Source organism: Macrobrachium rosenbergii, chromosome 55 (genome assembly GCF_040412425.1).
Source record: "Macrobrachium rosenbergii isolate ZJJX-2024 chromosome 55, ASM4041242v1, whole genome shotgun sequence".
NCBI lineage: Eukaryota > Metazoa > Arthropoda > Malacostraca > Decapoda > Palaemonidae > Macrobrachium > Macrobrachium rosenbergii.
In genome coordinates this window covers 85,115,163-85,131,893 of record NC_089795.1, presented here as the reverse complement: position 1 = coordinate 85,131,893, position 16,731 = coordinate 85,115,163, and the positions used below count along the sequence as shown (strand labels likewise).

The following is a 16,731-nucleotide window of genomic DNA, read 5'->3' as shown; positions in this document are numbered from 1 at the left end:
GCCACATAAGCCCTAGTATAGGGAGTTCCCTCGATAAATTTCCTGGTGACTTCACTTGTCATTTTTGGCATAGCTTGATGTCCTACTGTTAAATGATGCAGAGGGAGGATGGGGACTTCTTTACAGTTAGTTATTTTCAAAATTTCAATGTTTTTGTGAAAAGTATAAACCATTACAGCACTTTATAACAACGTTAGAGATCCCAATTCTTATTCACAGAAACTAAATAAGAAGTCAGTTTCTGTCTATATGCTAGGTCAAGGGCAGACAAACTGAGTGCTGCATAACTGTTGAAAAGAATACAACTGATTAGTGATGGGTGATTATTTTCAAAATGATCAAGTAAATGAACTGTATCTAATAAATCAATGGTCTTTTACCTAATGAAGGGTTTAACTTTTAATTTTTTCACTATTACATTCACTACCTCATGACGTCTCTTACATACGAAAGATAATGGGGTTTGGTGATGAAAGACATTCACTCTCAAGAATGGCAATATTAGGCCTGGTCCCTGTAGATGCCATTTTGGCCCTTTGATCAGAATCTTCCTTTCATTTTATGGACATATGGGCAGGGATCCAACACATTCCAGCGTTCATGGTGGCTTCTTATAACTTATGGAACAATTGCTGAATTTGTTCCAAAAGACACACTGGAATAATAATTATGAACAGCTTACACAACACTAGCTAGACATTGGAAATTTAAAATTTTTGTGGTTACATGTTCCTAATGCCCTAAACTGCAGACAATTCTGTAGACAGCTTTATGAAACATGGAATGAAAAGGAATATAAAATTTAGGCCAAAGGCAAATTGTTGCGACCTATGAGATCATTCAGTGCTGAGAGGGAAACTGGGAGTAAAAAAGTTTTACATGTGGAACAGGAGGAAAACCTCCCAGGTGCAACATGAAACAATTTAGAGTTGGTTTCAGGATTTGATGGGAGGACACTGTTTTGTAGACAGAAACCATGATGGAAAAAATAGCTCTGAAAATCTAGCAAAGCCAAGGGTTAAATAATAATCTATTGTATTTTGACGGCTTATATTAATGACATCACTAGAAAGAGGGTTGCAATGTTAAAACACCTGAGGCATACCTCATACAACAGAGACAAAATTATGCTGTACTAATATTACAGGAAAAAGGAAGATAAAGAGATAGTGTAAAGAGTAAAAAAAAAAAACGGAAATTTAAAAAGCAATTATTTCAAAGATTGTAAGGAACAGTGTCAATAATCACAGAATGAAAAGGCTGAGGGTAGATACTACTAAACATAATTACAAACTGTAGCAGATGACAAAAGTTCTTGCTGAGTAAAAGCAGGGAAGAAAATAGAAAGGCATACAGGAAGAAGAGGAGAAAGGCCAAGAGGTTGAACCAAATATGAAAATTTAGGTGAAATGGCATCAAAACCTCAACAAAGCAGATGCTAGAAAATTTTTAAAATAAAGTGAATTGGGAAGGATAAAAAGATGTCAAAGTTTACAACAAAGAAAAAATCAAAGATGGACAAGGAATAATGCAACACTGGAAGCAGTACTCTGAACACATAAAATGATGGCATGGCCAAGATGATGAAATGAAAGCCTCCAGGCCCATCAGAGTCCAAAGCAATTATTTAAAAGTAGCTGGAGAATCAATCACTGATGAGGCAGCATGAATCTTGTACCAAATATGAAAACATAATTAGCCCTCTCCACTTACAGGGGTTCCTATATTGCTCCCCGGCACATGACTTATGCAGTGGAGGGAAAAGTGGGCTCACGCGGAAAAGTTTCTTTGTAAAAATCGATACGCCCAAGCTATAACTGATATACACTTCTGGTTTCTTTTATGATGTCGGCAAATGACTGAATTTTTCCCAAAGCAATCAGAAAATCTTTGCAAGGTTTAAAAATAATAAAAAACCGTGATGAACATGAAATTTTTAAGGAAAATCGTATTTATTTTTTTTTAAACAATCATGAAAAATATAATAATTAGGTTTGGGGAGTTTATTTTATACATAAATTTTGTGGAAATGTTTGAACTTTCAAGTGGAAGCAATCAATTTGCTATAAATGTGTTTGCTAATTAGCTGTTACCGACCAAAAAATGCTAATTTTTTAAGGAGTGCAATTTTCAGATTTTCCAACCTACTTATGCTCACATTTCATATCGTACCTAAGTAAGGAATAAAGACAGAAAAAAATAAAGGTGGCATTAGAAAGTTGAATAAGTTTCCTATAAACTGCACAAAATAAAGATATATGTATTGTTAGAATAAAATTGAGCAAATGTCGTTAGATTACGGACAGTTTTTTTTTTCTAGGAAAATATACGGCAACGATTATTATATAGAAACGTTGATATTTTTACATTTTGTTGTTCAGTACGATAAAGTACAAAGAATGGCCATTTGAATGATATATAATACATGAACATTGAAGTTATTTACAACACATATATGTATATATACGCTGACATTTTTTGTAATTACTCTGAATTAAATAATGCTAGAAAAAAGTGAAAACTGCAATGTATAATACATTACCTAAAATCAATAGGTGTTCCCAGTAAATAACTGAGCAATTGAAGCTCAAAGACAAAAGTTTTTTTTTTATGTAAAGTCAATTGTTCGCTAAAGATTTTTATATAGAAACGTTGATATTTTTACATTTTGCCGTTCAGCACAATAAAAGTACAAAGAATGGCCACTCGAATGATATATAATACATGCACACTGAAGTTATTTACAGATGCACAAACAGGTTTATAAAAAATTATTCACGCACTCATAAACCCTAGGCCATCGTTCTTCACTATTTATTTTATCGAAAAACACTTGAAATATTATTCAAAACATTCAACAATCACTTGCAAACATTTTTATAACAATAACAAAAGCAAAAGCACTTCACAAACACAGATAAATAACGACAAAGCAAAAAACGTGAGAGCGCTAAAAGATGTGCTGAACTCAGCCAAAACAGGAGGTGAACTGCTTGAGTTGGGGGAGGACTGCGGTGCATGTGCGATACCTATTGGTTTCCTATTTATGTTTTCTTGTAGGTCCTAGATCTGCCCACGCAATGGTACAGTCCTCGTGTTCTTCGGACGACTCCTTTTTTTTTTTTTTTGGTAAATTTCCCCCGAAAATAATTTACACGACGCGGAAATCGCGTCATCGGAGCACTTACGGCAAAAAATTTACTGACATAGTTTCGTGTCATCAGATCACCAGAGGGTTAATGAACAAACTGGACCAGAAAAGAAGGATAATAGTACTCTACTGCAATAATAAAATGCACAGGAAAATGAGATGCACCTTAATGTGTGCCCATCAGTGGAATGCAGATTTCTGGAAAGCAAATACAGGCAGTACCTGGTTATCGGCGGGAGTTCTGTTCCCGACAGTGTGACGATAATTGAAAACCGGCGATAACCGAAAATCTGTGATAACCGAAAATCGGAGATAACAGCGCTTACTGGCACTGATAACCAGGGATCAGCACCGCTGTTAAGTAGGGATCAGCACCGACAAGCAGAGATCAGTGCATGTCGGCGCCGAAAATCCCATTATCGTCATCGCTAGACAAGCGCTGTAAAATCAGATTGCCGATAACCGGGGACTGCCTGTAACAGGGGCATTACTGTAAAAGTAAAGTGGTTAAAGTGAGTTACAGAGATAAGATCTAAGTTATAGGAAAAGTGACTTAGATGGCAAGTGAAGGATAGGGTTTCCCAGCAGGAGAAGTTCAATCTACAGTTTGTCAATAAAAATACAACTTGAGTACTGAACTGCCTGGCAAGGTCAGCAAAAATATAGAGATATACTAAAACAGAGTCAGTATCACTGAATGTATACATGAATATTCATGCTGTGGTGTGTGACCCCCACAACCATACTTAAAAATGGAAAAAAATGAAAAAAAAAAAAAGTTGAAGTGAAAAATCTGGATGAAACAATCATAAATGAAAGGATAACAGTCACTCCAATAAAAAGACAAGAGAATCACATGAAGGACCTAAATATTCTTCTAAAAATGGGGATCAACCACAGCAACGTTAAGAGTCTATTACAAGTGAAGAGTACATACATATGGGTTATTCCCGTAACAGGACTGTTGAATTCATTTGTTACCAGTACTGTATTAACAAGGCAGTTTGAATTCTGGAGCTACTATATTCCATAAAGATAGGCCAAGAAGGGCACTTGTTAAATCAATGATTTTTACTCCATGTCAACACCTGATCTGTACGGCACATCAGAACTCACGTTACAGGCTTCTTTGAGGCCCTGGCCAAGTCTGCAGAAGTAAGACGTTTAATGTTTACTCGAGGTTGCAAGCTACTGGGAACTGTCTTATTGGTATCATTGTTTTGAAAGTTTTCATATAATTCACATACACCTTCAAGTAGTCTCAGTAGGGCCATTCTCCTTCTTAAAATAATATACAGTCTAGGAAGCCATCTGGATCTGCAATTAAAACATTAATTACTCCACTGTCATGCTAAATCCTATGAATGACGTTCCGACATTAAAAAAGAGAAAAGAAAGAACAATAAATACTACATTAATAGGTCAGTTGCATGTAGATGTGTATCATTTCAAAGTATACAATAAAGTATATCCAGTGTCATAACAAACAAACAACATTAGCTTTTTAAAGATGAAAGTTTTCAGTAAAAAAAACATAGCATTTCATAATATACACACTACAGTATTCTAGTGCCATTATTCCCAGTTACTGCCCAGTTCTTAATTTCAGGAATGTCCCTGACAAATGTTTGCAATGTCTTTTGTTGTTTTTGCGCCACACACACATTTAGAAGTGATGTTCACTCACAACAGTTACACAAAAACCAACTTTTGAGCATTTGATAAATCTCAAAAGATAACATGTTTTGAATATAACTTCTAATGTGCTGGCAATCCAACAATTTTCCTCCAACATCAGAGACTATGCAGAGATGTTTGAAGTAGGATTATGATAAAAAGCTCTAGTTTGTATATACAGGGAAAATCCAAATTACTTTCACTTTGGTTTTCATTTCCATAATATAAATCATCACCTTGTATACAAGAGAATTAGCATACTAATGCTGGGTATCATCTCTTTGAACTGACTGTCATATTCCCATCTCCACCCAGCTATGTCACGTTCTCAGTCAAGAATAATGGGCAAGGAAAACAATTATTCCTGTAACCTTCTATACAACCTGACATGGGGATGCACAGACTGACAAGGCCTGGACCCAGAGAAAGTTTGTCTGAAATTTACTCTAGGAAAACCCAAACAGATCCAGTTCTTTCCCTATGGAAGAGGAACTATGGGTTAATAGGGAGTTATATTATCATGATGAGGCAAATATAATAAAAAAAGTTAAAAAGGGAGAAGAGGAAGTCACATCTTTCGAACTGAAGCTTAAAGATAGAGAATTCTGTTGTTTAACTCACCTGCATCCTTACCTGTTCCAGCAAGTACCTTGCCTGACTGCTGACTTGTTGGAGTTAAAAATGACAGAAGGGAAAGAGGTGCCAGTCACTTGTTCTTTCAATCCAAGCTTTATGTCACTGTCCGCCTCAGGTGGAATGCATTTACATCTGTGTGGAGCTTGAGCAGCCACCACAGGTCCTAAGGGAGAAAGTATCCAAATACTAGTGGTGGATATCCCTTACATGGACTGAGGAGTGAAGGCGGTCTGACTTCATGAGCTCTAACCCAGACTGGATAGCTGTTCCCCTTGCTAGATCACCAGCACTGTTTCTTAATCGTCTCATGAAGCAGAAAGAGAGTTCTTAGGCCCCTCCATCTTGAGCCTATCAACTAACAAGCAGGTGACAAAACTCCATCCTCAGGTGATGGGTTTTTTCTGGATATTACCGCAAAGATTGATTTGGCACAAAAACATCTCAGCCTGATCAGCACCAATTAACTCTCAGCAGGAAGAATTAGGGAAGCTCTTCAATCTCTCATTAGAAATGAACAGGTTCTGAGTTTCTGCCACAAATTCTAGAACAAATGAGAATGAGAACGAACCAGTCCTCCAAATGCCGAACTTGACACAAGATGCTATGCAACTCTCCCACATGCTTTGCCAAAACTAAAAATAACAAGATAAAAAAAATTTACACCATAAGGAATCTATCCAAAGACTCGCCCAGGGTCTGCTGCAACGCATAAGTTAGATTCTTGAGAATGAGTCACATCCAACTCCAGGGGCCTGAGTTTGCAGAATGGGCAAGACTGTACAAAGCTCCTCATTAGCACAGACAGTTCTACCAAGGAAGAGAGTCCATGCTCTTCAGTTAGAAGACTTGCCTCAAGGCAAAGCAACGGACAATCACTGCAAGCAATGAGAGGTGTTTGTTTTGATAAAGGTGGGTGAGGAAAGGTCAAAGATTTGCTATAAAGTGGCTGTAAAGAAGAATCCATTAGAAAGACTAGGCTACTAGTAAGACTAAGATTTAGCCTAAAGTCACTTGTAACTACTAATAAATTGCAAGGTAAAAAAAACCTAAGAGGTTTGACAATTCAATTAATCAACTACTGTTAACCTGTTAACTTATTTGAATAGGAACAGCCTAGATTAAATTCCTAGGACTTGGTTAAGTTTTGCCTAGTTTTTAACTCTGGCCAGCTTTTTATCTTTGCCAGACTTCAGACACACAGTGGGTGCCATAGCATAATGGTTTTTGGGAAAAAAGAGACGTCTTAAACATTTCTCATGAAAGTTTTAAATGTAAACAAAAATATGCTAAAACTGCCAAAAATGTCTTTAGCAACAAAAATTTTTCTTAAAACTTATTATTCTAAGCTACAAAGGAACCTTTAAATGTTATAATCATAATTCTAAGCAACAAAGAAATCTTTAAAAGCTATAATCATAATTCTAAGTGGAAACAGAGAATCTTTAAACTTATTAAACATCACCTTAAAGAGGCACTGAGAAAAGTTAAACAATTCAAGTCTATTGGAAGTGTTGTCTGGTCAATTTTCCTAGCCTAGCCTAACTTAACCATAGCCTAAGTTTGTTGGCTAGGCTTAGGCATAGCCTAGTTGACTTAGCAATTAGCTTAGCCAAAGACTACATAGCAATTGCCTAACCAACAGGTCCTGGCTAGTTACTAAACAAGTTTAATATCTTGGCAACATGAAATCCATCACCAATGATATTCATTTTGGTGTTTTTCCTAATGGAGTATGAAGAGCAAATGAAAAGCCTAACAACTTACAAATTTGGTGTTAATAGTATGAATGTTCTGTCCAAATTTTATGCCCATTTTGTTGATGTATTCATGCAATTCCGTGACCTCTTTGACATTCTTCGTGAAGTCTTAGGAGCTTCCAGTGAAATTGCCCAGTTTCTTTCCTTTATTGTTTTCATGGAGTTTATAATTCCATTCTAATTTAAAAGTTAAGTAATTTTTAGCCAGTATAAGCTTCTAACTTGGCCAAATATCCCACCCTTCCTGGAATTCAGTTATGCAAAGGGGTGTCATAACATAATGGTTTTGTGAAAAACACTCTATCACTTCTACGCATGAAAGAAGTGTTGATGGAGATCATAAGTGATATATTTCACATTACACTAAATGTAAAACCATACTTTATTGATCTAGAAAACCTTGGCTGACAGTCAATTAAATGGACTGAAAATCATGCAAGAGGAAACATTTTGCTTTTAGCTGTGCACCTAGTTCTTCAATGGATGGGTGGATATCGTACTCGCCTAGCACTCTCCTAGGTCCACGTTCGATTCTCTGGCTGGCCACTGAAGACTTAGAGGAATTAATTTCTGGTGTTAGAAATTCATTTCTCCGTATAATGTGGTTCGGATTCCACAATAAGCTGTAGGTTCCGTTGCTAGGTAACCAGCTGGTTCTTAGCCACATAAAATAAGTCTAATCTCTTGGGCCAGCCATAGGAGAGCTGTTAATCAGCTCAGTGGTCTGGTTAAACTAAGGTATACTTAACTTTAGCTGTGCACCTGCCAACCTCAAGATATGTATTAGGCTAGTTAGGACTAAGTGCATAAGGTTAGGTTGAGATAAGTTTCAGTATTTCACTTTAATGATTTATGGTGCCCTACATCAAGCCAGGCAGAGGTGGGGGTGCCCTGAGTGGGCACCCTTAGTTAGATTACGTTACGATGAACACCGTATTTTATTCTGCCGCTATTGGTTTTAAGGCGCCCTACATCACCTTAGGTGGTGGATCCAGGTTTGGCCCCCAGCAAGGTAAGGACCTGGTCAGTTAAATTATGCCGGGGAAGGATAAGTTGCAAGCTTCCCTGTCACTGTCCAAGCTATTAATTCCAAGCTTCAAAAAATGTTTAAGTGACAAAAGGTATGCGTGAATTATGTACTTTTTTTTTTTTTGGTAATTTTTCTTGAGACTCCAGCCAGCCATTTTGAAAGGTGCCAGCTGGCCATTTTTGCATGAAAATCCATTTTGGGCTTTTCATGCAAAAATGGCTAGGAAATGATAGGGCACTAAAAGAACCTAAAAATACCAACTTATCTTAACCTAGGAGTGTGTGCTGGTTACATTTTTGCCATATTAGCTATGGAGTGGGGTGGGGGGCAGGTATTGTCATACCATATGTCGTAATTTGATTAATTATTTATCTCTGCTATTAAGCATTTGAGAAGGTTGTGTACTGAGAAGAAATTTTTTGTTTTGATGTGTTTTACCTAAGAAAAATATAAATTATAAAGTGGGAGGTGGCTGGAGTCTTCCGAAAAATAAACTTTTTTTTAACTCAGGTTACAACTTCTGTAGGCAATTTCCTACCCTTCCAATCAGGACTAGGCTAGCGCTTTACATTTGATTTGATTGCCCCCCAAACATAGCCCAGTCTAATCCCTGGTTTCCCGACTACTGTCCCCCATAACTTCGACATGGGGCGAATGGAATATACAATATGTACCAACAGTAATGGTTGAGCTACAGATATACAATATGACAGAAACGATAGACTTGACTAACCAGTCAGAAAAATAGTGTTCACGTATACGTCATACAATACTATGAATCAAAGTAAAAGCCAGTTTTAATTACCAAATCAAAGTATGCTAGCTAGAGTAGGCTAGTGAGCTATTACCATAAACTAATTAAATTACTTAACATAAGTTTATGCTTAAAACGGCGGTAATAAATGTGAAGACTGTTCGAGCTAGCTACCATATACGTATTAGATGAATCCTCCATAGATCCAACCAAAATTAGGCCGTCCCAGAGATTTATGATAGCTTACCATAAAGCAGAGACAACTTAACAAGGTCTGTGCCTCTTCATTCAAAACCAAACAGCACTGTAAAAGGTATTGTTTTAATTAAATTAACAATAAAAGCTAACGTAACATGGGCTACGTTCAAGCGCAAAGCAGATTTGGCGGGTACAACATTCCTAAGCTTACAGGCTGCCCTATTTAATACTACACAATATTTTCGCAAAATTTTCAATGTCACTCACAACTTTACTTATGGACATTGTCACTCACGTGTAAATTAACTTCTAAGAAGCTTCAAATGACTGTCCGATGAGGAACTTTCATTTTGCGTTCTTCCAAACAAGTAGAATTTACATTGTAAACAAACCGATGTGAGCCCCATAGAACTGTTTGTTTTGTTTATATAAATTTATTTGAGTATTTAAAGATACTTATTCACACAAAAACCCAAGGTAATGTATAAAATTTAAATGGAAATTTTTAGTAATTTAATGTACTAAACAGTTCATCAGACAAATATATTGTATTCTTCTGTTTACATTACTTAAATCATAAACATCTGTTGAGAAGAGTCCATAGCATCTAGCCATATGAAAGGTGAGTAAACTATATTTCGTATTATGAAGCTCCTATCATCTAAGTGCATGGTGGCAGCATCTAAATAACGTAATACAGTAGAATTGTCTAAATTTCACTGAAAATGGCGTGAGGCAATCTAAACATGTTTTTTGTCACTTCCGCATATGGACAGATGACAGTAAAAACAGAGAAGTCAAACAAACAATTTTTTTAATAGTCTAAGTCTGAAACATTACTTCCATGAACTAGCATCAAACCCTGGTTACACTGATAGTCATATGTGAAAATGCAAAAGCAGAATATATTTGTTTAGCGTTCAACTTTGCTATTTATATAATGAGCATGTTACTTTGCCCACGCTCCTTCTAAACACCATGACTACGAACTGGGAAGACCTTGAAGGCCAGACACATGAACTAGAGAGAGTTCACAACAAAGTAAGATGTGGTTGAAGATTAGGGTGGCCTTGCAGGCAGAGAGATGAGATGTGGATCGCACCATGGATGTATGATGTAGCGGTAGTTTTTTTATATGGATGTTGTTCGAGGAATGGTGCATATATATATATATATATATATATATATATATATATATATATATATATATATGTGTGTGTGTGTGTATATGTATATATATATATATATATATATATTAATATATATATATATATATATATATATATATATTAATGAGCCAGTGTAATGAAATAAAGTTTGTCGAGACTGGGAAGATAAGAATGATTCATTTGTTGTAGGAGCTGGTGCACTTTTTGGTGCAAAATATGTAATTAATAAGTCATCAGCTTTATTTTTGTTGTAAAACGGCTTGCATGGCATTATTTTGCTCTGCCCAGTAAGATATGCAAATGATTTTACATTTCATCAATGTAGCCTATATTCATGTAAAAAATGTTGCAGACTAAAAAACCATGCAGTATCTAATAGTTTTTTTATTTATATTGCATTCACTAATAGCATAAATCCAAATCTTTAATACCAACTTCGACTCTACAAGAACAGGAGGCGGGCTTGGGCCTACCTGCCAGTCACAGATGATAATTTACTACACTGCTTCGGCCAGCTTATCCCAGACACAATCTAGAACTTTAGACTCTAGAAAGACTGTGATCCCGGGCAAAGTCTAGAGAATTATCTCGGGTATGCAGAGAGGTGTTCTGGTTAGAATGACTCCTAGCTCTTTCCGTTAATTTAGATCATTGGTAAGACTTTGTCAGGAAACTGGGTTATCTCATTACGTATCTCAATCTGTATGCTTATATATGGGAGACTGACTGAAATTTTATTTAGATTCTCACTTCGAGTACCTATTTTTGGATTGGCAGCCAAGGACCTCAGCTGGCTATTGCTATAAAAGTAAATTCTAATTTCCTGGCAATGCAGGCCTAAGCAATGCAACATATTGTATTGTAGATCTAATGTACTTCTCTTTTGGAGATATGTTTGAAATAACGTCTAACAGAAACATAAGCGACTAAAATGATGAAAATGTTTCTGCTGTTTGATTATTCAGCCCAGGAGCAGTTTTATTAAGTGAACTAGTGGGGTGTTCCAGGTTCACTTTAAGACACGAGAAACATTATTTGCACAAAAAAGGCTGGAAAATAAGAGAAGACATCAAACCACAAAGCGACTTGATTTATCCATTTAACACTGAGGTTATTTCTCTGTCAGAATTAGCATACTGTTATGCATTCTTCTACAAGTCATTATGTGGTGTCAGCAAGATACAACGCCAGTTTACAGAAATAAATTAATCAGTTGTCAAGATCGAGCTGCTGATAGTGATTACGGTCGATAAGTAACTTTTTCTGTACAAACTCATTAGAGAGAGAGAGAGAGAGAGAGAGAGAGAGAGAGAGAGAGAGAGAGAGAGAGAGAGAGAGAGAGAGAGAGTTTCCTTGCTCACTCTGGACCTTGCTTGCTCACTTAAGGGCACAGAATTCTAATAAAAATATTCAATGAGGAAAATACAAACCACAGTGAAAGGCAGTATTTACTAAATTAACACAACATATATTTAATTTCTTTCTAATTGACTCATGGTTTTGAGTTAACCAAATCGACATATGTTTATTTTGAAAATGGATAGGAACAACGGAAGTTATGCGGCAGTGATTTCCGTAAAAACAATTCTGTTGCTGATATTTATAAAGATTAAGCTGCTAAAAACCCTCCATCTACGGGCAACAGATGTCCATTCACCATATCACTTTCGTCAGACAGAAGATATATGATGGCATTCACCACGTCGTCCACTTCTGCAAATCTTCCCTGGGGAATCCTGGCCAACATGGGACCAGCCTTCGCGGGATCTGACCATCCTATGCGTCCCATATCCGTCATGACTACTGTTGGCGACACGGCGTTGACACGCACTCCTTTCGGGGCTAATTCTAGAGCCATTACCTTCGTCATCATGTCGACAGCTCCCTTGGTAGAGCAATAAACGGTGTGGTCCCGAAGGGCGTGTTGCCCGGCTTGAGAGGAGACGTTGACAATCGACCCACGCTGCTCTCGCGCGATCAAATCTCCCGCTACTACCTGCGACACGTTCATCATGGCCTTCACGTTGATGTTAAACAGTTTGTCGAAGCTTTCCGGAGATGCCGTGAGGAAGGGGTCCAGCACAGCAGCTGCAGCATTATTGATAAGTAAGTGGATCGGTGTCAGTTTCTTTACAGTTTCTCGTGTAGCAGTCCAGTCGGATAAATCCACACAAACGGTTGTCAATGCAGGACATTCTGCTTTCAAGCTCTCCAAATTGGAAGCCGTCTTGCTCAAAGCAAAAACTTCTGCGCCCATTTCGACTAACTTGATGGCAAGAGCTCGTCCGATGCCTGCCCCAGCCCCAGTCACTAACGCCCTTTTTCCTTTGAATTTTCCCATTGTGTAAGGGCAATGAAATTCTCGAAAACACAGCCAAAACAAGCGTCACACCGTCCGACGACTGGCGGAGAATGAAGCTCCCGAACTCCGCATTGGTAACAGCTGATAGCATTCGAGCACGAACAAGTTGACGATTTTAACGAGAGCTTTAATTTGGCGACTGGCCAGACTTCGGTAATGAACTCATGCGATGTTTATTGAAGAAAAAATACTTTTACAACATTCTCTTCGAATTAATTTTTCTCTATGAGAATGTTTCTCTCGTCCCTTGAGATAACTCACGCAGTAATACAGTATTAATAAACTAAACGACCTTGATGGCAGCGAGTTGGAAACAGACATGAACTTGGGATACAGGTCCTCCTTGGATACAACTCACATCCTTCGCCATATCTACCGTAGTCAGCACGTACGTTTTACACTGTTCACAAAAAGATATTTAGCGTCTTGAAATCGTCCGTCCTCAGTTTTACGGTTTATTTAGAAAGTGAATTCATTCTTCTGTGTTATAGTAACGAGGTTAGGTATCCCGAAACCTCTTGTGTGATCATCTCGGTGCCCCGTGATGCTGCATATTTTGCTTAACAACAATAGCTAAGTGTATCCTACAACAGTTCATCATAAATTCCACTAAAGTTCTGGCTTACCAAGTAAGTACAATTCTGGGATGTGTTTGCGTTAGGCACTATAAATAACTTAGGGTTTTTTTTCGGGCATTATACATCTCAACACAAGCCTTTCTCACTAACTTTTTTTTTAATTTGTCTGGCACAAGGGATAATTTCTTGATAAGGTTCTACTGAATCACCCTTTAGCTCTCTTGTTATCAGGATTTAAATACAGAATAGATAAATTCTAATTTTTGGGGAATATTCATTATTTTGCATCTTTCTCTCAAGGACACAGATACTGAATGAACAAGTTGCTGTTATCGAGAATAAGATTGACAATTGTAGATTTCCCATATTAAAACGATTCCTGGCTACCTACATCTTTGTTTAGTGTCCAGCATCTTTAAGTATAATAATGCAGTTTGTCTGATATCTTCTCCCAATTACTTGAGCAGATATATATATATATATATATATATATATATATATATATATATATATATATATATATATATGTGTGTGTGTGTGTGTGTGTGTACGCCTTTCTTTGTGTGCGTGTTGTAACCTTATTGAAGGGATGTTAAAATTAAAAAAAAAAACGTATTTTTTCTTGCAAATAGATATCAATTGATGAGATATCTTAGCATTACACGCAGACGGTGTGACATATGTTCCTCTTTCCGAAGAGTTTCCTCAAGTGCTGCGATCGTCAACACTCAACATCAATTTTGTCATAATATGAAAAAATTTAGTTTTTATATATCAATTCTGGAGCTGTTATTTTGATATTAAGATGGACTTGCGCCGGCACGGGCTCTTGCTCAGTAGGCTGTCTTAATTTGGAAGATGTGTTGATATGCCCAACTCATAAAATTAGTTCTGGATATGAATGTGATTTCAGACTTGATAAGTGATATATATATATATATATATATATATATATATATATATATATATATATATATATGTGTGTGTGTGTGTGTGTGTGTGTGTGTGTGTGTGTGTGTATTAACAATCTCCTCCTTTCTGTCAATCAATCTCTTGTTTGAAAAAATATTAAAATCCACAGCTGACTCTAGAAACAGTGAATCGTTTAAGCAGTTTTTTCCGCATGTATTTTTTTTTTTTTACATTTTTGTAGCAAAAATGATAGGAATGTTGTTTTAAATATGCAAGCATGTACTTATGTCTTGGACATTCTAGTAAAATTCCTGCATAACTGATTATTGGTCTCAGTGATTGCATTTATTTTATAGTAATTTTGAACTTAAATCATACAAAATTATTATTTTTTTTTCCTTAGGAAAAGAGAGAATGAAGCTGAACATCTTTACAGTCGATGCCTTCGCTCATAAGCCTTTCGCTGGGAATCCTGCTGCCGTAGTTCCTCTCACCCAGGTCTGTGCTTCTATCAATCTTCTTCTTCTCCGTAGGACGGTAGTGCCGTCAGTGCACCTCATGAGGTGCACTGTAGGCATTACTTAAGGTTCTTTGCAGGGTGCCTTCTGCCCCTAGCTGCAACCCGTTTCGTTCCTTTTACTGTACCTCCTTTCATATTCTTTTTCTTCCATCTTACTTTCCACCCTCTCCTAACAATTGATTCATAGTGCAACTGCGAGGTTTCCCACCTGTTACACCTTTCAAACCTTTTACTGTCAATTTCCGTTTCAGCGCTGAATGACCTCATAGGTCCCAGTGCTTGGCCTTTGGCCTAAACTCTATATTCGGTTCGGTTCTTTTTCTTCTTTCACTAGACGCTCTCTTCCTCATTGTCCTTGTCACTCACCTCCGTGAGGATCCCACAAAATGAGAATCTCATTTTGTGGGATGCATTCCTGAAGGTAATCTGCTTATAATTTAGTCCTACGTTTTAAGAATGGTTTGTTTCAAGTTTAACCTCATGGTGTTTTTTTTTGTGAAGAATGCTTATAACTTAGCTTCTAAGTTACGTATTTTTCTATTTCCGAAAACTATCTAGAAGGAGGTTCTTTTTGCACATGGGAAATTGGTAATACTACTCCATTTCCTGAATGTGGGCGTAGTAACTCATGCTCCGTTGAGAGCCACCGTTTCCATAACTCCCATACTATCTAAAGCTTTCTGAACGTTTGGAGACCTATGCTGAAAATGATAATCTGTTCCGTTGTTTATTCTTTTTTTTTTTTTGTAAGGGCATGGGTGCTTGTCATAAACTTATTTAATTTCTAACGTTGTACGGAAATCCATAGACTCTATAAGTCTTGAAGTTTCGTGTAACTGACTTTGACTTTAGTACTACTGTTGATCGTTTTAGCTACGAGACCTTTGTTTTCAAATTTGGATGTGAGATGAGGGAATTTGAATTAACAGATTTCAAAGATTTAAGATATCTTCAAGGGTTAATTTTATTTCACTTATTCACCCAAGAGTATATGTGGTATTTGAGGTATCGTGTGAGGACCCTCATTGGTAAAAATGATAAATTTACAATGGTGGATGAAAGTGAATTTTTAACTTGTAATTTTTTTTTAATCCACTCTCATTGCAATGATCAAAATCATTGTTCTACTCCTGAACTCGCTTTACTTACAAATTTGTTAGATAAGTACAACATTCTTCATATTTTGAGCTATGATAATCATGATTTTTTTATGATTTTTAATAAAAAAAATAATCCCTTCTGTAAATGGAGCCCTCTTTTCATAAGTCTCGTCATTATTTTCGATTTAGTCTTAATTTATTTACTGCAAATTATTGTTGTTTCTTTGAAATAAAAACAATGGTGAACCTTATTAATGCTATAAAACATCTGTTGTAAAATATTAATGTTCATCTCTTTTTTTTTTTTTACGTATAATTTCTTCGACAATAGGATCTAGATATGCAAACGGTTAATTATCGAATTTATTTTAGTTTACGTTAAAGAAAACGAGTATTTCAGCCTCCCATACTTTACTCAAATATTTCTGGGGTAACTTCTGTATTTTGAATTAGTCCTCCCAAACGCCCCTTTCTCTTTTAGCACTTTCATACTTTCTTTCGAGGGTAGATTAGAAAAGTTCACCATAATTTGCTGCAACCGTATATCAAACCTTCATAATTTATTTCACATTATATTGATTATCCTTTGACTAAAAGCCGATCTGAAATTAATTATTTTTCTGATATCTAATGACATACCAAAGTTTCTTTATGATCATTTTAATGTTTGAGTGCTAAATCTTATGGACACGGGTAGATATTCTTTTATTTTGTTTTACTGTTTATTTCTGCATCAGGCTGCCCTTATGCCAGCATAGGTTCTTGCTGATATGCCTAAACAATAAGCCTTAATTTCTTTGGTCGACAGACTCTTCAAGACTCGGCTCTCCAAGACATTGCCAGGGAACTGAACTTATCCGAGACAGCTTACGTGATTCCAGTAAATG

The 16,731-nt window shown here is 36.6% G+C and overlaps 3 protein-coding genes across 9 annotated transcripts in view; 1 reads left to right on the top strand and 2 right to left on the bottom strand.

The window, feature by feature from the left end:
• The window catches only part of LOC136835555 (uncharacterized), a 234,954-nt gene that overhangs the window by 18,159 nt on the left and 200,064 nt on the right, over positions 1-16,731 (bottom strand). For 2 of the 4 annotated variants that reach the window (XM_067099210.1, XM_067099211.1), the window contains one exon: positions 4,268-4,468. In XM_067099210.1, the coding sequence (XP_066955311.1) occupies positions 4,268-4,425 (158 nt within the window). In that variant the 5' untranslated portion in view covers positions 4,426-4,468. Of the gene's footprint in view, positions 1-4,267; positions 4,469-9,252; positions 9,396-9,498; positions 9,873-16,731 lie in introns of those variants that run through there. The other 2 variants (XM_067099209.1, XM_067099212.1) reach the window with 2 other exon arrangements.
• LOC136835864 (D-erythrulose reductase-like) lies at positions 11,982-12,383 on the bottom strand. Its single transcript, XM_067099709.1, has one exon. The coding sequence runs from the start codon at positions 12,381-12,383 to the stop codon at positions 11,982-11,984; it is 402 nt and encodes a 133-aa protein (XP_066955810.1).
• The window catches only part of LOC136835551 (phenazine biosynthesis-like domain-containing protein 1), a 7,783-nt gene continuing 3,298 nt past the window's right edge, over positions 12,247-16,731 (top strand). For 2 of the 4 annotated variants that reach the window (XM_067099199.1, XM_067099200.1), the window contains exons 1-3: positions 12,247-12,478; positions 14,628-14,722; positions 16,653-16,731. The exon at positions 16,653-16,731 is cut by the window's right edge and continues 138 nt beyond it. In XM_067099199.1, coding sequence (XP_066955300.1) covers positions 12,385-12,478; positions 14,628-14,722; positions 16,653-16,731 — 268 coding nt within the window. In that variant the 5' untranslated portion in view covers positions 12,247-12,384. Of the gene's footprint in view, positions 13,364-14,627; positions 14,723-16,652 lie in introns of all 4 variants that reach the window. The other 2 variants (XM_067099201.1, XM_067099202.1) reach the window with 2 other exon arrangements.